The sequence below is a fragment of the Acipenser ruthenus genome, chromosome 8, assembly GCF_902713425.1.
Source record: "Acipenser ruthenus chromosome 8, fAciRut3.2 maternal haplotype, whole genome shotgun sequence".
Classification (NCBI taxonomy): Eukaryota; Metazoa; Chordata; class Actinopteri; order Acipenseriformes; family Acipenseridae; genus Acipenser; species Acipenser ruthenus.
In genome coordinates, this window is record NC_081196.1 from 52,887,782 (window position 1) to 52,915,053 (window position 27,272).

Here is a 27,272-nt window from a genome sequence, read left to right on the forward strand (position 1 = left end):
TGTTGGGGGTACATGTGAACTGAGTTCTCAATTATAATAGGGAGTCACAAAACCATCAGACACCTCACCAACTGAGCTATTTGCTGACAAATAGGTGGTATGGAGATTGCATTGCTTGTTCACCCCATAAATGGTGCTCCTGGAGAACAGGCTAGAGGCACTATCCTGTTCTCGAGAGGAGGAGAAAGTGTGTGAAAATGCTATACAGCATTTGTGAATAGACAGGTTCTTTGATGCAGGCAGTCACAATGTCAAGAGCACTGCAAACCCGTAAGTGAGTGATAGAAAGAATGCCCTACTTAGTCCCATTTGAGCTATTTCTATGTATGTTAATCCTTTAACTAACACTGCTGAGTATAATTGCCCCTGATATTTAAAAGATGAATTATCGTGGTGTCCATACCTTAGTAAGTATGTCACACTTACTTTACATGTGAAAGAACTCCAGGTAAGATGAATGGAGTTATTTCAGTAACTCTGTGAGTCTTTTAAAGGGTTTAATTGTCTAAACGCTGAAATATAACCAAATCTCTTCAAATATCTTCATTCTTGGGGATGTAATGCATTACCAGTGCTTCCTTTATAGATATCAAAGCTTAGAGAGTTACATATTTAAGAAGGTCGACCCATGTTCAAAACAGCAGCTCAAAATGTGCTTCCTGTAAAAATGGGCTACATAGTGGCAAACAGGTACTGTATCAAGGGGATGAGAAGCTCAAATCCCTGCAATTAAAACTTACTTTAGGGAATGTAAACAAGCATGGATGAAAGTTTACACTGCTCCCCTTCATGGGAGATGCAGGGTAACTTGGATGAGCGCGTTCCATTTGTAGAGCTGTCACAGACTGTTGGTTCAGAATGGTGAATTGAGAGACTGCACTTTCAGCAGGTGGTTCTGTAGGGCTGGTGTAACCAAATGAGTTGAAGTGACAGCCTTACTTGACTTTTTGAAATGAGGACATCAAATAATCTGAAAAAACATAGTTGCAAACATTAAAACAAACAAATTAATTATACTGGAATTTCAGTTCTTTGATACTGAATCTGACTAAACATGTATAAAAGGCTTACTCAAATGTTTAGAGCCCTGCTAAAACTATGCTTAAGCCGTGCACGGGGAAACCTGCAGTTTTCTTTATGCACAAAGTGCAGTGTTTTATTAACTTTAAAAACCCACCTTAATGCATCTAGCAGTTATATTTCTATATTGACTTATACAACAATAGTAAAAAGTGCATCACATTTGAGGGGACCCATCCCAAAAATAAACAACAAAAAAAACGTCCGGCAGACTTACTATACATTCTACTAGAACAAAAATGAAACTTAGTTTTTACATATATGTTGGTAAAGATGTAACATGGACATTTATAAGTGTTTGTCTAACTATATTACTTAGTTTATTTCATTACTACTGTATTTCTTCTGATTGAAGTTATAAAACCATAACGATTTTTTTTTTTTTTTTTTTTTTTGTAGGCCTGCATTAAATTACGACTTGTATCTTGAACCTAACCGGAACTTGTCAAAATGGCTTATGATTCATGAAACTATTCCACCAATTTCCGAAAAAAAGGCTGCTTATTATAGTACTGTATAATATATAAAATGTTTAAACTTGTAATTTCATCATTCCACACGTTCTGCTTTGTAGGGAAGAAATAAAATGTGTCACTCGTATATGGGCGTAGCTGAGAGGAGGAGGAGCTCTATTATGACGTCACCCATGGTAACCGTGAAATGTTTCATGTTGCTGCCCTGGAGACACGGACAGCAATCTGTGCAGTGGACAGACTGCTTTGAAACAGAATAGAACACATTGTGGGCATATGATAGAAAGCCCTAAAAAATCAAGTTGTCAGTAATGCAGATGTAGAATATTTACACCATATCCCGCTATTTTTTTTTTCCTTTTTTTTTTGGTTTTTGTTCAACATGATTGAAACGCTCATATCAGGGAACTTATCAGAGACTGGGAAAAATTCTTTCCCAACTCTTTCTAGAATTTCGGATAATGGTAAGTGACCATAAAAGAGGAATCGCGGTGCTGTTAATTTAACTATTTGTTTGTTTTTGTTTGTTACAATAATAAAGAAACAGTAATGCATTCTCTGAAATGCTTTCCCGTCTTTTACATTTATAGTAGTGTGGGCGCAATGTTTTGTTAAGTTACCAGGCAGATCATCGACCCCCCACCCCAATTTTCACAGTCATTTTTGAATAATTTATTTATACAGTTATATTTTCGTTAAGCATATCGTTTAGTAAAGATAATTTGGTTTTGTTGCGATTCTGATGGTGGAACTGTAGTGCCTTATATTTCGGGAAAATTTATGAATTTCACTTTTAAGATGTATGAAGGCAGATCAGTCATACATGGTTTGTTTATATATATATATATATATATATATATATATATATATATATATATATATATATATATATATATATATATATATATATATATATATATATATATATATATATATATATATATATATATATATATATATATATATATATATATACTGCAGTGTACAAAATTGAGAGAGAGAGATATATATTTATTTGTAAAGTGTAAAGTTATTTCTGGAAAAAATGTGTTGGCAAACATTCTGGCATGTTCAAAATCTATTAATTTGCATGGTCATTGTATATACTTTGTAAAGTACATACATTTGTCTCAGATTATAACATTTATAAGAATGTATATTTTCAAAGAAAACAAAACATACATTTATTTCACGTATTTATTTTCTCCAAATGTGGTAATATCATTTTCCCCTGTAAAAAAAATAAAATAAATATATATATATATATATATATATATATATATATATATATATATATATATATATATATATTAGTGAGAAAAAAATACATTTACTGATATGTCCTAATCTATAATTTGCATTTTTAATTTTTTTTTTAGATGTTGACAGCATCTGGACAAATGTGTCAGCATTTGTTGAACGTCAGATGTCCTTTCAGAAGGTAGGATTCAGTACCAAGACACATCATGAGGCACTTGTCCAAGTTTGATTAAACTATTCATGGTATTTATTATAGCAGTATATGTGTCACTTGCAGGGGGGGTTTGTGTTCTTGGTAAAACCTTGATGCTTTTACTAGTCACGTTGATAGAAGACTTTTCATTATATGCCGTGACTTGCAGTGCTCTGTATTACACTGTATTACAAGCCAGTAATATAACCCAGAGAGCTCTGGGTTGGACTTTAGTCATGCAAACCTCTGAGACTGAGTGAAGGATTTGTAAGGCACTGAGATGATTAGAACTTGTTTGGTTATAAATGTACCAAAAAAAAGCTAGATTATGTGAATCAGTTAGATATTTAAAGAGCTGATGGTCAGGTAGAAAAGCATTTCTCTATTGTTTCACAAGAATTTCAGGTGGTTATGTCTTTTCTGCAAATGCTATTCCTGTGCTGTAAATTAAGAATTAGGAATATAGTTCATTACTGAATGATTGTTGGTCTTGGTTTGGCGTCCTGGTTCTTATTTTCCTCTGGTCTCTGTTTCAGGGTGTCAGTATTCCAGGACTGGGGACCTTTACTTTCTCACAGCAAACGCTCGATGTGGGAAATAGAATCATTTTAATTCAGAGACCCATATTTCTGATTTCTGAAAAATTTGCACAAACTCATGGGCTAAAGCAAACCAAACTGTTCTCTGCAGGTAAGACCTCTTTGTAAAACAATGTTGGAGTGCTGGTAGCTCAGTGAATAACACATTAGGCAATGGGTCTGTTTTATATGACAAGCATGACATTCACTTCCATTGGGATTCCAAAACTTGCTATCCTGCAATAACGGAAGTCCCATCAGAACTTGTCCTGGCAAACTGATTGAAAAACTGATTACAGTGCTCCTAATTTCTTCTAAATGTTGCGATCAAAAGGCTGCAATAATGAAGAATTACATAGTTAACTTGTTCTGGTGTTAATAAAACTATGTCATAAAGGTTACTGCATTACTTTATGTCTCGTTATGTTAGTTAAACAAGAGTATAAAGGACATATTTAGATTAATATGGAGAAACAGCAGTCGAGTCCCAATCCAGTCCTCCTGGATATGGACATGTTGAGTTTTTAAAAGAAAAAATATTTTTTTAATTATTTTCTTCTAAGAACTAATTTGGAACCACTGCTGGATTTGAACCCTAGTCTGCAGAGAAGAAAGGCTATTTCATGAACCCAGTCTACCTCGTAAAGACCTGACCCAACCCAGTGATTTTGTAAGTCCTTTCCCTTGGCAGGTGACGTCCCCGTGGTCCAGCTGAACTTCACATCTCTGTCCCTGGAGAGCCCTTTCGATCGGGACACGGTGGAAGGCTGTGTGCGGGAGACACTTCTGCTCCTGTCCCGCTCCGTCGCCCTCAAGCGGAATGTCCTGTTTGCTTTCCACAGCATCGGAGTCATCTCTATCCGGGAGGGCAAAGTCAAGATGAAGTTTTACCGGGACTTTCTGAACTCCATGGACGGTAGCGGCAGCTTGGTCAAAGCTCTTTCAAACGTGAGCTTGAGCTGATGTTATGTGTTGACTTTACTGTTGTAATGAATTAAAGGTGTAAAATGGCAGCTGAGTAGCCATTTGAGCAGTAAGAGTGATTGTAGTTAACAAAATAATTCTTGCACTTCCATTGGCTACATAGGTCTCAAATGGTACGTGTTGTTGCAAACATGTTTTTTCATTTTAATACATGATATGAACGACTTTAAGTTAAAGAAAGTTCTCGGTTTCTATGCCTTATTTTCACGATATCTATTACACCTGCACTTCCTGGGGCATTTTAACTCTGCATTGTCTTATGGGCGAAAGCATGTTACTGTCTGAAATCATGTCAGTCAAAAGAAGCAGCAGCTGATTGGTTAATGACAGGAAAGAAGCCACTGGAGGGGTGGGGAAAATGTCACCTTCCAAGGGAAATGACCAAGCAATGACCAAACAGATATTTAGTTAACTAAGTGTAGTAATCTATTTCATACTATTAAATTCAAACCCATTTGAGACCTATAGAGCTAATGGAAGTGTGCAGCAGACAAGGGGTTATTGTGTCAACTTAAGTTGTTGCAACACCCCAACAGTATCAGACAAGAAAACGTTTTGTTTTCTCAGAGACCAGGGACCTGTGATTCTGTGTTAACAGCGAGGGAGTCACAGGCACGGCCAGTCACAAGCAACACAGTCCTGCTTCCAAGGTAAGCTTTTGTTTCAGCAAAGGGGATCTGCACCTTTTTCTAATTATTTAAATGTCCCCATTGACATGTTTGCCACCACAAAATCTATTGCTTTTATTTTAAACCATATATGTACTGGGAAGGTCCATTTTACACAAATGTGTGTGCGACAAATAGCAAGCTCTGTATTCCTTTCATGGCGGTCCAAGCAAGTAGCTACAGTAGTCATACCTGTAGTTAGTCTTTCTTTGAATTGTATGACCATTCTGGGACCATTGTGGGAATCCTGGGTATTTTGCCACCCAGAATTCATTCCAGGCACCTGGGAATGGAGACAGTTCCAGAAGAGAGGAAAGAGACGACCAGAGGAGAGGAAGGAGAGGAAGGAGAGGTGACAGGAGGTGAGTGACCAGGGCCGTCTGGCTGTGTGCATTCTACGTCAACATCTAATTTTACTGTCCTTTAAATTCTTTTGTCTTGCTTGTCATACATTCCACAATCATTATTACCTGTATCTGTTTATATATCAATGGTTCCATTACACAACTAGAAGACAAGCTGTTTTATATTAAAAAAAAACATAGTTTATTAACCAACCCTGCTCTAATAACAATATTCAACTTGGGGAGTGAGGGGGGAAGGGACACATAACCAATATTATTATTTCTACCCCACCTTTGTGAATATTGCTTATGAAACGATAGAAGACACACAAAAAGGTGATATGTTGACCTCAGTTATCATCATATTCAGTAACAGCACACAGAGACTTTAGTAACACAATAGCACACATGAATATAAGAATGTAGTTTAATGCTGAGGTGCTTGGTTTGTGTTGCAGAGCCCCCCAGCAACAGACAGCTGCTCTCCAGGCAGACATTGACACCGGCAAAAGTGACTAGGATCAGTGTGCCTGATGATCTGGAGAGAAGCATAAAGAACACAGCCCCAGTGGAAAGGCAAGCCTTGTGATAGACATCGCTGTCCCCAGAGTGTAGTACAAACTAGAAATAAGTCATGTAACAATAATCTAAAACAAAACTATATTGCCAACTGAAATAGCATTTTATTTAAGTCTATTGCTCGTTTTTGACCATGCTGTAGTACTGTATTTTTAGATACCCACTACCAGCATAGTGTTCTGCAAGTGTGCCCCCATGTGTTATGGTATGAAAAGTAAACGGCCTTTCAGTTTGTAGAGTCAGCACTCAGTCAGTTGTTGGAAGTCAACATTCAAAAGCGTTGAAGCGGACTGCTCAGTTTCTTTGCGCTCAAAGCAAGAGGCGGCAGGGACGTGTCCTGCTCTGCAGGGGTCCCTGGAATTGGAACAGCATGACATTATAAGTGTGTAAGTGCGTGCTCCTCCACTCTGCCCTTGTTGCCAGGCAAAGTCCTCTGCAGGGGGTAATAAAGAGTACAGTGCAGACATTCAGCAGATGCAATATGAAGCAATGAAGGAAAGGCAAGGGAAATGGTAAAATCCTAATTTAACTGATAACTGTTTTCTCTCCCTGTCATCCCTAATAACACCAATAAATATCCTATACAGTGTTTGTAGGGGGTATTAAATGGAAATGATGCTCCTGCAAACAAAGCCTACGCTGACAGGCAGTAGGCCGATCCATTTTCTTGTGCTGCACATGGCAGGCAGGGAGAGAAAGTAACCCTCCAAGCATAACAAGGTCTCAGCTGGGGCTCCTGTTACGTGTTCCAGATCAATTTTTAATGGTGTGGCAGGAAAGGCTCCACATGTTTCCAAAGTGCCTCCCTGAGCTTTACTCAACACTTGCTTTTGTTCTGTGGAAAGTGAGAGGAGAAAGTCATTACCCCGTGACTGATCCGCCCTCATTAAAGTTGTACGAGCTAATTGTGAGCCAGGGTGGGCAGCCATGACTACGTGAAATGCAAAGAGTCCAGATAACATGCAACTTGCACCTACCCTCCCTGCCCTGCCCTCTTAATCTCAACCATGATGGAAACATGATGGAGTCTTCATTGTTTCCCTGAATAATTCCAGTACAGTAATACTGTACTGTAAAGCTCAAAGAGGATGTTCAAAGTTGCAGTGTTTTGTAGCCAGTAAAACAGTACGCTTCACTTCTGATGATGGCTGAATTGCCATGTTTGAGTCTCTGTAGAAAGTGGGTCAAATCAATTTGCGTGTCTCATTTTTTCCCAGGCTGATCTCTCCAGTCCCACCTCCTGCAGTCAATGACACAAAACAGCAGGGGAGCACACCCCCCCCATTGAAACGAGCAGTGAGCTCCCCAGTCACTGCCTGTGCTGACCACTGCAGAGCAGGACAGGTATACTAAAGCAGCACTGAAAGCCATTCATTCAATCATTAATTGTCATGAAAACATACATTCTGAAACTAGTCGAAAATACAGTGACTGAAAAGAATATGAACATTTTGCCAAGAAACTGTGTTTGTCAGCTGTTTCCAGTATGTTAAGTCAATTTAAAGTTTAGTATACAATCAAGTATTGCATCTATACATTTAACTACTGTACATGCTTTCCTGTCTGTATAATGCACAGGATTTCTTGACTTTTTTTATTAAGACTATAGACCCCCCCTCCCTCCCCCAAAGAAAAATAGAATTAAACATGAAACAGGAAGACATTTTTAGTTTTAAAAGAAGGCTTTAAGGTAGATAAATGCAAGAAAATTGAATTAATAAAGTGTAACAACAGTATAGACTACAGACAGATTGTTCTTTTAGTAATCTAGACCAGACATGCGAAAAATTGAGATCTAACTTCAAGATTCATTGAAACAGTATTTTAAAATAATGAAGCATTTACAATATGTGACCATTTATGCAATGTAAGAATGAAGTCATTTTAGCCATGATGTCTAGTTTTTTTTTGCAAATCCAACAGAAAAAAGCGGGTATGTACACGTCTCTGATTTCCCATCTCAGCTCATCTTAATAATCTGCAAACTCCCAAACTGAATAAACATTGTTTTGGAAGCCCATTGTTTTTGACAGTGCCACTGTGATCCCTTCTTTCAGTTTTCTCTGCCCAACAGCTCCCAGCCCTTGAGAGAGAGCACTGCAGCGGTGCTGATTTCAAAACATGCGGATCTGTGCTTGTGTTGGGTCACTGTGTGTGGATCCGTGCTTGTGTTGGGTCACTGTGTGCGGATCCGTGCTTGTGTTGGGTCACTGTGTGTGTGCTTGTGGTGTGGCTGTATTTATTGTGACTGTGTAACAGTCTGCTGGCTGAACTGTTGTGTACTTGACAAGCTGTAGAAATGTAGGTTTTCTACCACAACACTTTTGAACTACATATACAAATAATCAAAAGCCCACTTTTTATATATAAATCCACACCCAGGGAAAACCTGGTGAATTGCTGATAAATGAAAAGAACTTCAGTGCATGTGATTTGTCTTTGGAATATGGACACTAATGTCTGGATTTCATATCTGTTCCCTGCTTGGAAGCCAGTGGAAAGGTTTGTTTTACCTCTGCAGCAAAGTGGTTGCCCCCAGGTTTGAGAGCAGCTAGTATTTCCAGGTTAGTTGTGATCAGCTGGTGTGGGTCAGCCATGGCTCTGACATTATGGCATGGGATTATATCCCCACTGTCAACCAGCACTCTACATTGGTGTATGATGGAAGCGAGCCTTTTATTTAGGTATACCCTGGATAATCTACAGTGTCTAGCAACCTCCATCTAACATTCCCTGTGAATATTGTTTATTTGCACAGAAAAGCTTCACGTCCTTTCTGAAAAAAAACCCAACATTGGATAATTAGTACAGTGGAACAGAGGGTTACATTTAGGCATGAGGGGGATCACGATTTGAATAAACACAGTTTATGTACAACAGCAGTTTTTAATAATTTGGCTTCTAACATCTGTTCAGTTTATACAAACGCTCTATTGTATAATCAGAACATGAAGGGGTGTAACTGACAAGATGCCGTTTATCAGCAGCAAAACTTTGCAGAGCAGGGCTTGTATCTCAGGGAGGGTGTCAGGCTTGGTTGGGGCTGTTTGCAGAGCAGGGCTTGTATCTCAGGGAGGGTGTCAGGCTTGGTTGGGGATGTGTGAAGCTGTGAGGGGGTGCTTGGTTGGGGCTGTGTGAATCTGTGAGGGGGTGCTTGGTTGGGGCTGTGTGAAGCTGTGAGGGGGTGCTTGGTTGGGGCTGTGTGAAGCTGTGAGGGGGTGCTTGGTTGGGGCTGTGTGAAGCTGTGAGGGTGCTTGGTTGGGGCTGTGTGAAGCTGTGAGGGGGTGCTTGGTTGGGGCTGTGTGAAGCTGTGAGGGGGTGCTTGGTTGGGGCTGTGTGAAGCTGTGAGGGGGTGCTTGGTTGGGGCTGTGTGAAGCTGTGAGGGGGTGCTTGGTTGGGGCTGTGTGAAGCTGTCAGGGGGTGCTTGGTTGGGGCTGTGTGAAGCTGTCGGGGTGCTTGGTTGGGGCTGTGTGAAGCTGTCGGGGTGCTTGGTTGGGGCTGTGTGAAATTGTCAGGGGGTGCTTGGTTGGGGCTGTGTGAAATTGTCAGGGGGTGCTTGGTTGGGGCTGTGTGAAGCTGTGAGGGGGTGCTTGGTTGGGGCTGTGTGAAGCTGTGAGGGGGTGCTTGGTTGGGGCTGTGTGAAGCTGTCAGGGGATGCTTGGTTGGGGCTGTGTGAAGCTGTGAGGGGGTGCTTGGTTGGGGCTGTGTGAAGCTGTGAGGGGGTGCTTGGTTGGGGCTGTGTGAAGCTGTGAGGGGGTGCTTGGTTGGGGCTGTGTGAAGCTGTGAGGGGGTGCTTGGTTGGGGCGGTGTGAAGCTGTGAGGGGGTGCTGACTGGCTGCTCTTGTGTTGTGCAGGAGCTGTGCTACCTGTGCATGCAGAGAGCCCGGAGGAATGTGCCAGTGTACTTCCACGAGGAGAGGAAGCGCCAGCAAGAGGATGAAGAGAGAGTGCTGATGCAGTACCAGCAACTAAAAGACCAGGCTTACCTAGATAAGAAACAGGTTGGAACAAGCATTCAGCGTAACGTTTAGAGGCCGTATTTTGCCATTTTGCAGTGTCACTGCATATGTTTTACTACCTCTTTTTAGTACTACTCTTACGATTGATTGTTTAAAGTTATGGATGCATTAGATGTGATTCCTTTGAACTTAGTTACAATTGTCAGTTACAATACATGCTTCCCTGTAACACAGATGTAAGACTCGATGGTTGCTTTCCCTGGACTGTGCAGTACTGCTGGCTGATTGGGTGCTAAATTAAGGACTTGGATTTGCCCTCAAATCCACTAGCATATCCTCATTGCACATTTCTTTATTCTTCTCAGAATGACATGCTGGCCGCAAGAGAAAACAATAAGAAGAGTGCAGCCTACAACTTGGGAGTCTCTGAAGCGATCAAAGCCAGTAAAACTACAAAATCCACATTCAGTGTAAGGTCAAATGTTTTCACTCACAATATTAGTTGACCAGTTGCAGGATTTAAAAAAAAAAACATTAAAATGTATTTTAAATCAAAATATTGTTCAGCACAATAGAAACTTCCTCTTGTAAGGCTGGAATAACGAGCAGTTTCAGGGAATTTGTCACGTCTGTATTATTTGCCCTCAGACGTGTCTCGTTTCTACCTCCAGAGCTCCTATATCTTTCCTAAGAGGCCCAGGACACCGTGCCGCTTCCCCAGACAGGAGGAGTACAAGCAGAGCCTGTCGCTGCAAGTAGGGGCGAAAAAGGAGAAAGAGGCCAAGAGTAAACAAGACCAAGAGTTTCTGGATCGACTCGAACTGACACAGCTAGCTGAGGAGTGAGATAGATTTCTTTAGTACATGCTTATATGTAATGCACATTACAGACAGTCAACATGGAGAGGACACAATTCTCTAGTTGTCAACAAAGGAATGCACAAAAGGAGCTTGCACACACACGTGCAAGCTCTGTCTTACCAGTGTGTTCGAGCCACACTTTACAGGGTTTCCAGTCAAGTTATCTTTTTGTTTTATGTTTTGCCCGGGTAGCTTGCTTACCTAAATTATTTAAAATATAATATAAAACAACACATCCTACGATAGGAATCGGCAGAAACCTGGGTCAGTGAACAATAATAATCATTCTAAACAGGATTGTACAACAGCAGTGTTACAATAATATTGTAAATCTTGCATATATTGGGTTTGTTCATTTAATGATCATTGTTTATATTAAAATATAAGCTTCAGATCATTTTTTTTTTTTTTTAACATCAAGAAAATAATGTATGAGAGGTTTCCATTTTTAATAAAGCCTCCCAGCTTCCCTTTGTCATCCTGTAGTATTCATGTACAGTATATCAGGAGAGTTGTTAGATTTCCAATACGTTTCTTGGCGTAACTTAATAATGACATTGATGTGTCAGTGAGGATGTGGGCAACCAGATGTGGTTAAACCAAGCAGAAAGAAATCTGGGATTTTTTTATATTATTCTAGAGAATAATCTCTAGAAATATGTGAAATGATTTTCCCCCAAATTGTGCTTATCTTCGGAACAATTACAAAAGGCATGAAAGAGTTTTTCAGAATGCTCTCTTTCTGGTCAATCTGGTGAAATGGAGGGGGTGATACAGCTCTGTTCAGAGTGCACTCAATCTGGTGAAATGGAGGGGGTGATACAGCTCTGTTCAGAGTGCACTCAATCTGGTGAAATGGAGGGGGTGATACAGCTCTGTTCAGAGTGCACTCAATCTGGTGAAATGGAGGGGGTGATACAGCACTGGGATGTGTTTCTGTGGTTTTACTACACCGTGTTGCACATTGCTATGTTATGTTCTAAAAGTGTTTACTAGAAGGTGAAACACAGTAACATGTAAAGCCTTAAGAGGGAAAATGTGCTAAAACTTTCTTTGTGTTTCTTTCAGTCTAGCAGCCCAAACAGAGCAGCATTTAAGGAATAAAGCTGAAAAAACCATGAACTACCAAAAGGCATTGGATGCTCAGGTAAAAATACCTATTTTGAATGTTTTTGATAAAGACACAGGGGCTTTATTTCTTTTAAAAAAAAATTAAAAAACACTTTCACTCCTTGTTGTACAATCATCATGTTCAGTTTAATTCTTGAGTGACTCTTCGCACAGAATGTTAATATATGGAAGAATGTAGTGTACTTAGTGTAATCATGCACAACTTGCCAGACATAGGCAGGGATGGCCAAATTGGCCCATCCAGTCTTGGTCTCATTCCAACCCTGTTCTAAATGGTTGAATTGAACCAATTAAACCTCCACCCTGGTAGTTGATTATTTCATTTTACCTGTTAATCCTGGGGTTGATTGGCCCTCCATGACTGACTGGACTTCCCTGATTTAAGGCAATGTACAGAATCATTGGTGGTCACTATTGCAGTTCAATAACAATGCTATCTTGAGCACGGTTGAAGGTATACAGGTGAGTGAATATGGTGTATGTTCAAATAAAGTTTATGATGTCTGTGATTTGTGAATAATACATTTAAAGTAAGTAAACCAGATTAGCGGTCTGACTGAAGTCAGGGATTCTGGTACATTTAATTAGCGCTCCAAAACAGGAGCTAGGATTTTTTAGTTTTGCATTGCTTGTTAAAAGAAGCCATTTCCCACTGGAAAAGGGACACCGTGCAACAAATAAACACACAGGTGCCGTCCTGTTTAAACCCATCCTTTCTTGTCAAGAGTGCTTTATCCACCAGAAAACAGTTAGGAACCCAAGTTATACTATAAGTAAAAAGGCTTTGTCACAATTTGTAATTATAAAACCTTTTTATTATTAAATGTATTACTTTTAGCAAACAATATGAAATGCTAAACTGACATTGCAAGCCCTTTAAGTGTTACATTGGAAATGTGTAGTTAACTAATTGTTGAAATGATTGTTGCGCAAGATGTTTTTTGTTTTGTTGACGAATCAACAGTTTTCTGTGGATTTGTTAATCAACAATATATCTGCCCCACACTCCCCTTCTCTTCAAAGCCACACAGCCACTTTTAGTTAAAAGATTTGTATAATGAATCGATCAAAAGATCAGAGGGTGGCGTTACACAAATGTTTTAAAATTAGAAAGACGAGTATGCTAATTTACTTTCAGGGATCATTTTTACAGCATCTTAAACTGTTTCATCGGTCACTAATCATTGTGATTCTGGATTGCAGCTTCAGTGTAGTTACAGCACAGTTAATCAGTAATGGACAAATTGCTCCGTAACAGAGGAAACTGGACTGGTTTGAACATTGTGACTATTAATATATTCTGCACTAAACCGTCATTTCTCCCCACTGTTAGGCAAAAGTTTACTTATGCTGGAAACAACAAAAAGAGGACCACAGGAGGTGTCTGCTTTCTTGTACCCTGAAAGCTGGTTTGGGGCTTAGGTAGAAGGTGTCAGAATAAGCTGTGATTCAGAAGTGTCTCAGCTGCCTTGCTCCCCATACTGTAACTCTTCCCTGCCCCTGGGGTTTTCTGTAGGTGAAGACAAGAGCTCATGGTTTGCCCTCTATTGAGCCAAACTCGGAGGATCCTGTCTTTGGCAACACCGTTGGGACATATGACAAGCTGCTGGAGCAGAGGCGGCGTGCCCACGAGCTTTACCGGTACCAGCTGGAGGTGTCTGCCAAGAAGAGGAAGGATGCCCTGCTTAACCGCATTGTGGAGCAGAAGAAAGAGCAGGACATACTTGAGAGAAACAGGAAGGAGTAAGTGAACCACTGGAGGGACCTTCAGCCCAGGGGGAAAAGTGTATTACCAACTGCAATTAATACTGCTCTGCCTTTTTATTTCTTTGACTGACTTACCCATCAAAAAATATGGAGGTTAGAGAAAAAAGTGGAGGGTCCTTATATACCATTGCAAACATAGCTTAACTGTGAGTGAACCACATTTGTAAATGATCTAATTGTGAAAAGGATTGTGTGTGCATGTTGATTAATCTAGTGCTTTCCTTACCTGTGTGCTGCTGATCTGCACAGACTGATCGTAGATCGCGTCGCTCACTATGACAAGCTGCGCAGCTGGCGTGCCTCACTGGAGGAGACGTGGGCCAAGACTGCTGAGGCCAAGCGGCAACGAGGTTTGGAGGAGGAGCAGTTCAGAAAGTAAGATTTTATAGGCCATGGTGGTAACTTCTTTAATAAACATTTTCCGTGCTCCAGGTTAAATCTCAGGATACTGTTTCGATTCACCATAAATGTGGCACCATACCAATATACTGTTTGCATCTTAATGCGGTTCACTGGTTTTTGTTCCCCAGGTCTGGTAGCCATCTGTTATTGGAGCAATGTCAAAAATACGGACGCTGCTATAGGTGCAAACGCCGCACAACCAACTGTGGAGAATCCAATATCTGGATGGAATCCAGATACATCCCAGGATCACGGTTAATGATTTAAAACAATTCTAATAATAAATAACCCCTTCCCCCTTTATTAGTTTCTGATGATTCATACCAACCTAATGTTTTGTGTTAATCTTGATCATTATTTTTATTAGTGTTGATTTGTTGGTTAAATTCAAGGGCTTTAATTTTTTATTTCTGGTTAGCTTTTTTTGTTTAAAAAAATGTATGTCATTATTTTGGTGCTCAAGAAAATAGCTGGGCTGACACTTTTTTCAGATTATGATCAATGTTTAATGAATCAGTTTCTATAATTATCCCACTGAGTCAGGATGATTTTGAGGAGAAAATATACTGCTGTTTGCGTAGTGAACTGGTGTCATTGAACTAATGTTAAAAGACAATAAATGTGACTAAAACCATATGCTTGTATTTTTGTTTAACTTTTCAGCAGCCTACAACTGACATTTCCATGAACAGACTTAACATTTTTGATCAAATCAGACATTTTACAGTAAGCAAAATATTAGATATTACATTCACAAGTCCATTGTTATTGCTTGCAACCAACACGGCAGTACCTTATTGGTCCACTATGAAAGGCGCTATATAAAATAAAGATTGATTGATTTATTATTGTACCCATTAATCTGTGAAACGTTCGCGGTCCGAGGACCGATCTTAAATAAGAATTAAATGGGCCCTTCTCTGGCCTTTTACATATTTTTACGACAGGAATGTACTAAAGAAACACATGCACGGCTAGATGTTTAATTTTCTTAACCTTGGTACACAAATTATAATATCTCTGGCGTATTTGGATCTGCAAATGTTTAGATGAATTGACCCATTGTGCTACTGATTATGTGGCATTGTGTCAAATGGTCACAGCTGGTTTACTGTTTTGTGTTGCATGTTTTGTAGAACAGGGACTCTGCTTAGCTCATTTTGCAATATGGAATTTATCAAATTAGTCAAAGTGTTTGATAAGTCAGCTAGCTTGTGGCAGGAGTAATTCCATGAAGTGTAGCTAAATGAAAGCTTGACAGAAAAACACAATGTGAATGGCGGTTATATTTATTGTTCTGGTCAGTCTCTCTAAGTCTCATAATCCAGTCACCCTCCAGTATTTATAGATGTTATACAGTGATGTGACATTGTTCAAGTATAATAACGTTTCGTTTTTTGTGTTAATTAAATGTAGGAGGAGTGCAGCTAAACAGATAAACTTGGGCTCTTTTTTTAAGCAAAGCATATTTTAATAAAGTATTCAAGCAGTTTTTGTTTCCTTCTTGCCAATTCAAAGCGTACGTCAAAACCAACAAATTAACCTTACATACTGGTTTTCTCTGGGAGGAGGATCCAGACAAAAGTAACTAAGACACATAAATGCAGCATCTCCTCAGGACAGAGCCTACTATCTTATACCTCTTTTCCACTGTACAACCGAGCCAGCGCAGCTCAGGAGGACCCTGGTTGTGTTTCCACTGCAGAGCCAGAGCCATGCAGCTGACGTCACACGCAACGAATGTGTCGAGTCGCATGTAGACGATGTGGTAAGAAGTGCCGCATTTGAGTCAAGAATGGCAAATCCAGAGGTAATGGTTGTGTTTTTCTTCATTTTCTTTCTTCATATATTACTGAATTACACCAAAATTTACTTTTTTTAGTCGCCAATTGATTTTTACCCAATTTTTCTCCCAATTTGAAATAGTCAATTGTATTATTTTTAGGCTCAGCTCACAGCTACCACCCCACCCCAGTTTCAGAGTTTGGTTCTCGCTCGGCTCAACAAATAACCAGTGGAAAACCACCCGTAGGTGCGGATGTGCCAGTGGAAAAGGGGTATGAGATGATGAGCAACAGAAGCACACAGTACAGTCAAACAAAACTCACCCACTGCATTTACAGCAATGCCATCAGTTCCCAAACTATCACGTCGGAGGTACAAATACCTGATATACATCAAAAAACATTCAAATGTTTTACAGCTGGTGCAAGAGTGATTTTGGAATTTAGTTACCAAACTAAAGCAAGATTCTTTAAGTTAGCTTTGGATTAACACTTTAAAAATATATTTTAAATGGACCCCAGTGTTCTAACATTAATGAACCAAAAAAAGAAACGTGTCCCTACAATATGCTTCTGAAGAGGAATCCCCATGTCTTCTTATTACATACAAATATACGGCTTTGATAAATTAAGCCATTATTAACATCAAGCTACTACTACAATCACTGGCTATCAGAAAACGCAATTGAAAATGAATTATTTGAGAGTTAGCCTACTCTTGCACCCTTTGGATTTTTAAATGTGAAGCTGTGCATTAGTTCTAAATAACACATGAACATATTAACTGAATCAGTTAATTCCTTCATCATGCCTATGATGTCCACATTGTTCACTTATATACAGTACACGTTCATAGCTTCACTAAATTCAAACCATAACACTTGAGTATGTAGATGCAACTGTAACTAACACTTTCCCTGTCATGTAACTCTACAAAAAGAGGACTCTGGGATAACTAAATAGTTTCAATGTCTTCCTATACTATATAACAACAGTCCACAGTTATTTAGTTATCTTTCTTAGAGGTCTGGTGTGTTGAAATCAGTTTGTTAACTGCTCTACTGCAAGTGTAAAAAAAATAAAATAAATAAAAACATTATGAGTTAAATACTGGCCTCTTGCACAAATCACCTGCTGCGTCTAAACATGCAATCTGTATTTTAAGCAGTCCCACGTCAAAACAAATATACAAAATCTTCATCTAAAATTACAGGCATTTGACTAAGATTGTATAAACTGTTTCTCCATCCACTTTTTAATATAGGCATATCCCAACCAGCTTTTAATTATGTATTATTTTAATTATTATTTCTACTATTATCTTTCATTTTCACAATATTGGATATTCAATCCCTCACTGCATCCCACCTACTGTGACCAAATTACACAAGCGAAACAAAGACGGCAGCACCAGGCTGTGCCAACGGCTGTGTAAAGTTACTGACAGCCCATGCTGGATATAAGAAGCTAAAATGTACAATGCCCGCAGGGCTATGCTATAAAACCTATAGTACTGAATGCTGAACCTGCATAACACATTTATCTGTTATATGTATATACAGTACACAGGACAATAAATAAACATTCCAGTACCTATTAAGTTGATAAGGAAGGCCCAATAACATTCGCATAGATTGCACGGTTAATATTTGATCTATACTTCATTGACATGCTTTTTTCATTCTGTTTCAAAAGACATGCAATTAGAAGCGAGGACATAGTGTACGTGTGCTTTTAAATGCAGGTGTTGAAGGTACCTGAGGATATGGGGTGGGGGGCTGGAAAGCTGCGGGGGGTACAAAGGCAACTGTAGTTCATATAGCTCATTCATGACAACAATAAACATGTTTCAACACTGCTTGCTTAATGTACAATTTGCTTCCCATTGAAACAGACTGCGTGCCATTATATAGTGATTACATTGCTGTAAACCCTTTCCCAATTGCAAATATTGAATACAAATCTTTTTTTTCTCTCTTTTAACCCCTCAAGAAACTGTAATAAAAATTAAACAACAATGAAACGTCAAAAAAGTTAAGGGGTCATATTCTGGGGTTGAGATCTAAACTGAAGCACTCAAACAGTATTGATTTGAGGTTTATATAAAACATGAACTATCCATAGTAGCATGATAAAAACATTATTTACAATGTTTAAAATATAACTAATTCCAAAACTAGCGTTCTTTTTGGATTCCCGATTTCAAAAGATAAAATACCTGTCATTTCAAGTTTACTCACTCAAGTTTAAGTTATTTAGGCCAGTTTGAAATCTTGTCAGCATGTGTTCACAGGTTGCTATCTGGTAACATCAACAGATGTTGAGAAGGAGAATTTAAAGTACATAGGCTAGAGAAGCAGATTCACTGTTTCTGTGATGCTTAAAAACATATTCTGGGTGGTGGTGGTGTTTTTTTGTTTGTTTGTTTTGTTTTGTTTTCGCCCCTAAAACCATTATATTTTTCATTTTTGGATTATTATTAAGAAAATGTTCCAGATGTCAACAACCCTGTGTCACAGTACTGCCATTTCCATGGCAACTAGGTGCATCCCCGATTCCTTGGCTGCTCTGGCAGCTGCTTCTTTTAACCCTAATTTGATTGCTTAGTAGCTGTGGAGAACCCAAACACAGAATAACCAGGGTTCTGTTGACATTTGTAATGATTCAAAAAGTTATCTGCTTGTACCCAAACCCTCGCTGGCTGTGGGTAACCATTCACTAAAACAGAACAAAAAAAAAAATATATATATAAAACACTGATTAAATGATTCACCGAAAAGTACGATGACTATAAAATATTCTTCGAATAAACCTTTTTTTTCCTGAATGTCAAACCAATAACCTGTCTCAAAGTGCTAACAATTGGTAAGAGATCATAGGCCTTGGGGGCAGTATGAGGCCCAGGGCTACTGGCCAATCAGATTTAAACATCCTGCACTTGCATGGCATGGTCTGGCCAGCTGTAGGTATCCAAGGTGAAGGAGTCATAGTCGGGGCTGTAGACATGAGAGCGGATGAAGGCCTCTTTGTCCTCAGGCTCTGGGTAGAAGGATGCTATATCATTCCTGTAGGCATAATTAACAACCTGGAGAGAAAGAGAAGGCAGGAGTTATCTTCTGTTCGATTGACTGATTAGTTAAAAAGCTGATTTATAATTTACTGCATTCAGATTTTGACAGTAGGGATTTTGAGGGTATATGATGTCTCTCTATGCAACAATCCAGCAGGCAATGCAAAAACATTTTAGCATTAAGATGGCCACAGCCCCCATTCATAGCTGAAGTGAAAGACATCATACAAACAAATAAGACAAAAAACTGTCCCTACCTTGACAGCTATATTGAAGGACACCTCTCTGATGGTGCTCAGAGGGGGGTACAGTCTTCCTTCAGCAAGGTGTTGCTCTGTCACTTCCTGAGCAATAGCCTGGATCAAGAGAGAGAGAGGAGACATGCTGACTCTTCTAGTGCAATGTCAAGTCCACTGTTCAGAAAACAGAAATTACTATACAGCGTTGAGCTGCATCATTCTCATCATGTGCCTCTTTCCTATCGAGTAGTTTAGTTTTCAGAGGTGAAGCTTATCAGAGATACTGTAAATGTAGAGAGTTTGAGCTTATGCCTTTATCATTGTTCAGCACAGTGCCAAATTACTCAGGGGTTGATTTGATCCACCTATAACCTGATGAGCCACATCTGCATTTCACAGCACTGGCAAATCACCTTTGATTGTATCAACCTCCTTGATTATCTTGGGAATACCCCTAAAAATACAAATAAGAAGATTTACGAACAAGGGGAGGCCATTCGGCCATCTATGCTCATCCAATTCCTAGTAGCTGATTGATCTCAAAACGTAAAGGATCCAAGTGATTCTGCCTCAACAACATGACTAGGCATCCCATCCTATACCCTCACCAATCTATATGAAGAACTGTCTCCTTCCCTCTGTCCTAAGTCTATCTCCACTTAATTTCCAATTGTGTCCTCTGGTCATGGTTTCTGTACTGCACTTAAAGTAATGTTTTGGGTTAACTATGTCAACTCCTTTTAAGATTTTAAAGACTTCAATCATGCCCCCTAATTCTTCTATGTTCCACTGTTAGATGCAGTTCTTTCAGCATATTGTACTGTAAGTCATTTAAGCCCTGGGATTAATCTGCTCTTCTTTGGGCATTCTCCATGTTTGATGGAAACCAGGTGGATTTGCTAATGTTGTAAATTGCTTTAACCCTTTGCAGTCCATTTATTAAGTGCGTGTCACACGCGTCAGGTCCAATTTATTGTCACACGCGCAGTTAATATTAGGACGCGCTGTTTAAAAGTATTTTTTTCCCACAGTCAAACGGGTTTAAAAGGCCCTGCATATCAACAAAGCACTCACTAGGCATCTCCAGCCCCGCCCCAGCCTTTCGCTAAGAAATAAATAATAATAATAATAGTCGTACATACCAATCAATCATCTCGTTTTATCACCAAACGCCTCAATAATGCTATCCAAGTCATTATTTTATTACTATAACATCTGAAAAAAGCTCTGCAAATGTCCGTGATATTCTCTGAGCGCTGATGCAGTCACAGCCAGCTTGTTTCCTTATGGCCGCCGTTATCTGATGCCAGGGGCAAGTATGACTAATCATGAGATACGCCCTTTTTTTTTTTTTCGGCTTGTCTCGGCTCCTGTCGCTCCCACTCGGCCATTGAATGGTTTTCTCGGCTTTTTCCGGGGAAAAAACGACTAGGAACACGTTTTTTGCATCTTTTTGATGATGTCGGACAGGGTCCGACATTGGACCGGATAGGAATAATTGCAATGTCGGACCAGGTCCAACATAGGACCGCAAAGGGTTAAAAAATCAAGCTGTGGCTTATGCCGGTGGGGTACAAGAAGTCTTTCAAAGTTTCGTTAATAACGATGCAGCATTAACATTCCCACCAACCCCTATGCAGGGAGGTAAATGGCTTTTCCATGCTGCCATGTTTCGAGAAGTAACTAAACACAGTCATTGCAGTAGAGCACCGGGTACCTCGGCTGTGGTGAGGAAGATGTCGTCAGAGATGTGTCTCACTCCACAGGCGATCACCCCCAGTGCTACTCCAGGGAACACGTAGGCATTGTTTCCCTGGCCAGGAATGAAGGAGCGCCCATCAGCAAGAGTCACTTTGTCAAAGGGGCTGCCGCTAGCAAAGATACCACGACCCTGCCGAAGGGGAAACAAACAACAAAACACTATCCTAAAAAAATGTATGTAGGTAAAAAACAAAACAAACAAACAAAACGTTTTAGACATATATCATAGTTACAAACTGTATTTGTTCTGTCCTGGGTAATACCATATTCCTTCAAATTTAAGATGCAGCCCAAATTTCCCGCTGAAATTGTAAAAGCTTCTCTTCGAATTCCTCAGGAATCTAATGACGCTTCTTTGAAAACGGCTGCTTGTATGTCATGGGTAATTCGATATCGGGCAGTAACGTTTTGGTTCATCTTTTCTCGGCAGCCAGTCACGTTGCTGTTTGTGTTTGTTAAAAAGTGCGTCTTTTCAAAGGAATACAGTAATTTGTTGAACAACATAAAAGAACCGCATGTTTAAATCTGTTCGGTAGCACAGAGGCTCGTGGCTCAGTCCGTTGCCTGCCACGTACACACACCACAAGACAGATTTGTTGAAGTGATGGACTGAAAGGGGTCTTACCTCAGTCAGAGTGTAGCACTGCTCCGCTGTGCACTCTGCTTTGCTTGTCGGGTTACTCAAAGCGAATATTATGGGCCGCTTGTTGAAAGAGGCCATGTCCTTAATGATTTTCTCTGTGAATGCACCACCAATGGCAGCAACTCCTGAAAACAAGAAAAGGTTTTATTTTTCAGTCCCTGTTTTTATCAATAAGGTGTCTGTCTATTCTCACACAGCTATAGTGCTATGCAATTGCTTGCAACGTGAATCAAAAAATGTGTTAGATAAGTGTATTTTGTTTTAATGTCTCATGCACATCAGACAACTATCCTGATTCAGTAGAGCTAAAAAAAAAAAAACATTCATTGGCCATGAAAGATCATGATTTCATAGAATCTGATTAGCACTAATCCTGTGCTACCTAATGGGAAGGTAGTTCCAAGATTAGGACTACCTGGGGTCTGTGAAATGAGACAATAACATTCAGAATGTATATGGCCATGACACTAAAGTTTTTTTCCCCCCTTGGTGCGTAATTTGTAATAAAGTCAAGGAACAAACATGTCAAAAGAACAATATTTGAACGGTTTCCCTAACGTTTAGAACAATATTTGAACGGTTTCCCTATTGAGTGTTTGTTGTATTAAAAAAAAAAAAAAAAGACTCAGAAGCTCCATTCTAAATTGTGCACATCATGCTGCAGATAGAGCAACACACTGCTGACCTGCTACCAATCATTCACAATGAGAATGCTTGAATATATGTAGCTCATACCTATGATGGCTGTGGGTTTCACAATCTCAACGACTTCCTCCAGCGTCCTCACTTCAGGGTGTTCCTGGGCAAACTGCTCCTTCTCATGGTTCAGATTCCCCCTGCTCTGTGCACAGAGAACAAGACCAACCACAACATCAAAACCTGAGATGCTGCTGTCTATTACTACAGTGCCAGCTTGGGAGTGGCTGTCACAATCCTCCACTCCAGTCTTTCTTCCCCGGCAGTCACCAGTCACTTCAGATCACATGTTGACCAATCAGTAGTTGTTATCTGGGTATTTGATTTTTCCCAGTAGTAGTTGCAATCTACAGTTGTTTCAACCAATAGGGCGCACATTATCACACCACTTTAATACTCTGATCTTAGTTTCTACCTGTTTAAGACAGCCAGCTCACTGCTCTAGACCTAGCATAGTGCAGTCAATCACGTGACACATATTGGTAATGTTTCAGTGCATTTGCATAACATTGTGATACGTAGACTTTATTTCCTGTTAAATAATAAAAAAGCAGCCCCATCATGCAGTAGCAGTATGGGAAGGGATATGGGTTATGGCAGGCTGGCAGCATTAACATTTGCTCAGTGCAGTGAACTGATGAGATATCTGCTAACGTCACCAGGCTGTGTGGCTGGCTGCAGTATAGCAAGGACAGACCTGTGAAAGGGGAGCTGAGGAGGATCATCTCTAAAGAGATAAGTTCCAGGACACAGGCCAGCCCTGAAGACAGCAGCTGTCACTGCTCTGAAAGCCTACTGTCAGCACTACTGAGGAGCTGACACTGCTGCTAGGAGGCCAGTTTCTGTTGGAGGTCTGGGATACTTGCACTCATTACATTAAACTGCAACTACAGTTTATACAAAAAGGACTTGATTCACTTACTTAACTATGCACCTATTTGTTAACACTTGTCATTTAAATGAGAGTCCTCTAAGAGCATTTTGGATAAATGTGTATCTCTGGAATCAGTTTGGATGATGGTTCAGTGGTGTAAGATTGCATTGTGTCGTACACTTTGTGAATCTTCTTGGTCTTGGTCAGATCCCCCACTGTAAATTAATCTTTCTCCTTGTTTAACCAGGGAATGTAGCAATAAACACCCAACAACATAACCTTAATAGACAGTAGGGCGCACAATTATGAGCCTACATGCTAAATCAATAGCCAGATGACCACTAGCCAGTCACACCATTAATCAGATCATCTACAACATCTAATCATTCACCCGTTTCAGAGAAAAAGATGCTATCAGTCAGCCATACAGTTAATGACATTTGATTACCTTAACAATAAGTCCCTTTGAGTCAACCATCCAGATCTTCTTGACGGCCTCAGCGTATGGAACCCCCTCCTTCTTCATGGCCATGATGATCAGATGAGCTATCCCCATGGCAGCCTGCAAGCAGAGGCATGACAGTCAGGGCTACTATTATAAACCATGTAGCCAGTTAGGATGAGTGTGATTTCCAATTCATCTGATGATGGTAGTGGAGGCAGGCAGCTTTACCTTGCTCCATTCTGCCATGGAGATGTAAGAGAGCCACACAGTTTTGGTTTGGATTAATCACACTCACACTGACCGGATACTTCTGATACAAGGCACACTATTTCATAACTTTAAAAAAAAAATCTTTGTCACTGAGAAACATTTATTAAATCATTTTACTCTAATACTCTTTAGTATTGCTAGATATTCCACCACTGAGTGTTTTACCCTTCTGGTAAATGTATACATTGCTTGTAAGTTCTGCGGTGGTATACACCAACTTGAGATCAATCTGCTTCTATTATTTGTTTATTTAGCAGATGCCTTTATCCAAGGCGACTTACAGAGACTAGGGTGTGTGAACTATGCATCAGCTGCAGTCACTTACAACTACGTCTCACCCGAAAGACGGAGCACAAGGAGGTTAGGTGACTTGTTCAGGGTCACACAATGAGTCAGTGGCTGAGGTGGGATTTGAACCGGGGACCTCCGGTAGGAACCAACCAGCCAAGTGGACTCCCCCTGTTTGTAAATTTTCTTATGTTCTTATAAGACTTCATAAAGCCCACACGTGGATATTTGTGTAATCACACTTAGTCACTATAGGAAAAAAGCAACCATATACTTGAAAATATAAATGAAACCTACCTCCCCAGCGCCTTGAAAGACAAACTTGTGATCAGAAAGTTTGTTCTTGGTGATCCTTAAAGCAGCCAGAATGCCAGCCACTGCAACAGAAGCAGTTCCTAAACACGGGTAGAGAGAACGCACTGAGTAACATTGGCATTAATTTACTATTCTGGTGCTCTATGCATTCACAGTACAGGTATAGCAGGGATAGACCCACAGTAGTTATTTCTAAATCTAGCACTATTGAGTGTTTAATAGTTGTAGATCATACAATTTAAAACTTGAACTGCAGTCACAACAAACAAAGCAGATAGAGGTCCAGGGTTTTGGTTTTTTCATATGAAATCCCTGCAATTACCACTTACAATCACAAGATGGCGCTGAGGAGCCGTTTGGAAGCTTCCAGGCTTCCTCAAAAAATGTACATACAGTAGCATAAAAACAGCTTATTTACTGGCAATGGCAACACACCAACATCTTTCATTCTGTACTCCATTGGGGAGGACGGAATGGCACACTATATTTGAGGACTTGTAATCTACTGCCTGGGGTGCTCAATTATTTGGACAAAGAATAGGGCCCAATTATGAAGCAAGTGCAAAGGCAAAGACATATTTTCTGAGAGAAAAAAATCACATGGTATAAAAAAAGCAAGAAGCTAGTTTTATACTCTTATGATTATTTACTGAAAACTTGCCTTTGCAGTAGGGATATGGATTCAGTAATACAAACTCAATATATATGCAATGAATCACATTTTAGGGTATTACTGGTAATCAAAGCCCACTGCTAAATCCACTGCATTAACTCAATATGGGATTGCTACTGCATCAGGTTCAAAATCCATTGTGTTGACATTGGGAATGCTGTAGTCTGCTAATGGTTCTGGTAGACTTTCCTTGGAGTTATGATAGAATGCCATTGGTATATTTAGAACGTTTCTGTTAGGAAGAACACCTCACAGGGCTAGGAAAGGGCCTCAGGGTGTGTTTATATGTACTTACAGTGTATGCAAGGGCATGGTATAAAACAAGAAAACATGCTGACATTTAGCTTTCCTTTGCAAACCTTGTTTGATTTATTCTTCAGGAGATACCATGGATCTAACAACGGTCTGAATAATACCATATCCAAATGCATATGTGCTTGTGTGTGACTGTACTCTTGACCTCTTACAAGCTTGTTCTTGGCTGCCCTGGAATATATCCTAATTGCTTAAAAGCCTGTGGCTATATCACCATGAAACCACATCTGTAATTATTGACAAACGGTTATTCTCAGAAGATATAGTTGAGTTCTCAATCCCAGAACAAGCGTAGCATTAAAACCAACCACTGCAAACCCCTTTTATAATTAATAACACAGACGAAACAGTGTAATGTGTGCAGGGTATTTGTTCTCAATATTGGCTATTCACTTGCACCTCTGTTCAAACACATTGCACGCTGCTCCTGGCTCTAAATACCAGGTCATTGTTTGAAAAGCACTGGTGCCATGGGCAATCTCTTATCCTGAATGGGAATAATATGTTATGAAAAGGAAATCCCATCTAGTCATTCACAATACATGCAAAGGAATTTCTTATCTGGCGATACTACCAAACAAGCCAATTCGTGGTCTTTTCTAAATAGAGAGAAACTGCTGGGTTGCTGAGTGGTCACTTAATATTTTGTGTACAAATGGAGGGACACAACCTAAAAGCTGAACTTCAGATGTGTTCTCGAGTCAACCGGCAACAGAACTACACCTGACTCTCAGGGACTTGTGCTGCAGACAGGGGGGGCTGTTTCCTGTAACAGTGTAAGAGACCTGTGCAATTACAAGTCAGAATGAAAATAAAGCCTGAGCAAACAAACAGATCAACTGCAATATGATACTTGTGGGAATATATTAAAATAATAGATTTTAAAAGATCTTACCCTTAGCAGAAAGCCTAGGCTTCATGCAATTTAAAGCAGTTAAAGGGCGTAGAGCATTAAAGACTTTAACAAGGTCCCCCCGAGCGGCTCTGGTAAAATCACAGCCCCGTGTTGTGAAGGTTGAGGCATACAATCAGGGGAGCACAGGTTCCTGTCCAGGCTGTGATACGTTACCATTCTTTGTTCGGGATTCCACAGGGAGCATCGCATTAGCTCTGGCGCATCCAAAAGTTAGTGAGGCAAAATCAGACACATCACAGCGCTACAGCGCCCCCTATTAGCCAAGTACCTGCTGGGCTGAAGCAAACACCTGCTGTACTGTTAACAGCATTTATATTCTGTTATCAAAGGTTGAAACAAGAAAATCCAGTATATGGTGTATATCTTATTTTCTTTTTTATAAGACTGGGGCTGATGACTTTCCCATAAGATCTACAATCAACAGAGCAAAAAACCCTCAGGCAAAGTTGGTACTGTACAATAGACCATAATGAAGTTTATTATACATACTCTCGCAGTCAGCCTTTCATCTCCTATCAAGATATTCCATCTTTCTTTCCAAAATCAACGCCCTTCTCCCTGGTGCAACATCTGTCAGAACATCTGCAAGCCTTCATCACTCAAAGATGCTTTAATGATGCCAAAGACAGTGCACTAATGAACAGCTGCTCCAGATCTATTTAGGAAAAAGAATGTTCAGAGCTCTTTGTCTGTCCACTCAATTTT

The 27,272-nt window shown here is 39.9% G+C and overlaps 2 protein-coding genes across 3 annotated transcripts in view; one reads left to right on the forward strand and one right to left on the reverse strand.

Moving 5' to 3' along the window:
• Positions 1 to 1,758: 1,758 nt before the first annotated feature.
• LOC117407446 (coiled-coil domain-containing protein 81-like) lies at positions 1,759 to 14,909 on the forward strand. Its single transcript, XM_034012479.3, has 15 exons — positions 1,759 to 2,017; positions 2,933 to 2,994; positions 3,543 to 3,696; positions 4,276 to 4,532; positions 5,136 to 5,218; positions 5,504 to 5,598; positions 6,039 to 6,156; positions 7,377 to 7,503; positions 10,014 to 10,160; positions 10,484 to 10,588; positions 10,790 to 10,959; positions 12,047 to 12,125; positions 13,626 to 13,852; positions 14,126 to 14,251; positions 14,407 to 14,909. The coding sequence occupies exons 1-15, from the start codon at positions 1,936 to 1,938 to the stop codon at positions 14,543 to 14,545; spliced, it is 1,971 nt and encodes a 656-aa protein (XP_033868370.2). The 5' UTR covers positions 1,759 to 1,935; the 3' UTR covers positions 14,546 to 14,909.
• Positions 14,910 to 15,727: 818 nt separating this feature from the next.
• LOC117407447 (NADP-dependent malic enzyme, mitochondrial-like) overlaps positions 15,728 to 27,272 on the reverse strand; it is a 62,355-nt gene continuing 50,810 nt past the window's right edge. For both annotated transcript variants that reach the window (XM_034012481.3, XM_034012480.2), the window contains exons 9-15: positions 24,646 to 24,743; positions 23,794 to 23,907; positions 22,511 to 22,616; positions 21,758 to 21,900; positions 21,089 to 21,262; positions 19,390 to 19,488; positions 15,728 to 19,147 (exon numbers count right to left, since the gene is read on the reverse strand). In XM_034012481.3, coding sequence (XP_033868372.2) covers positions 18,986 to 19,147; positions 19,390 to 19,488; positions 21,089 to 21,262; positions 21,758 to 21,900; positions 22,511 to 22,616; positions 23,794 to 23,907; positions 24,646 to 24,743 — 896 coding nt within the window. In that variant the 3' untranslated portion in view covers positions 15,728 to 18,985. The remainder of the gene's footprint in view (positions 19,148 to 19,389; positions 19,489 to 21,088; positions 21,263 to 21,757; positions 21,901 to 22,510; positions 22,617 to 23,793; positions 23,908 to 24,645; positions 24,744 to 27,272) is intronic.

Excerpts from the sequence above, each read along its gene's own strand:
- LOC117407446 (XM_034012479.3), top strand. The coding sequence starts at position 1,936 with ATGATTGAAACGCTCATATCAGGGAACTTATCAGAGACTGGGAAAAAT. Across the intron at positions 5,599-6,038 it reads GGAAGGAGAGGTGACAGGAG|AGCCCCCCAGCAACAGACAG; the intron begins GTGAGTGACCAG and ends TTTGTGTTGCAG. Across the intron at positions 10,589-10,789 it reads CTACAAAATCCACATTCAGT|AGCTCCTATATCTTTCCTAA; the intron begins GTAAGGTCAAAT and ends TTCTACCTCCAG.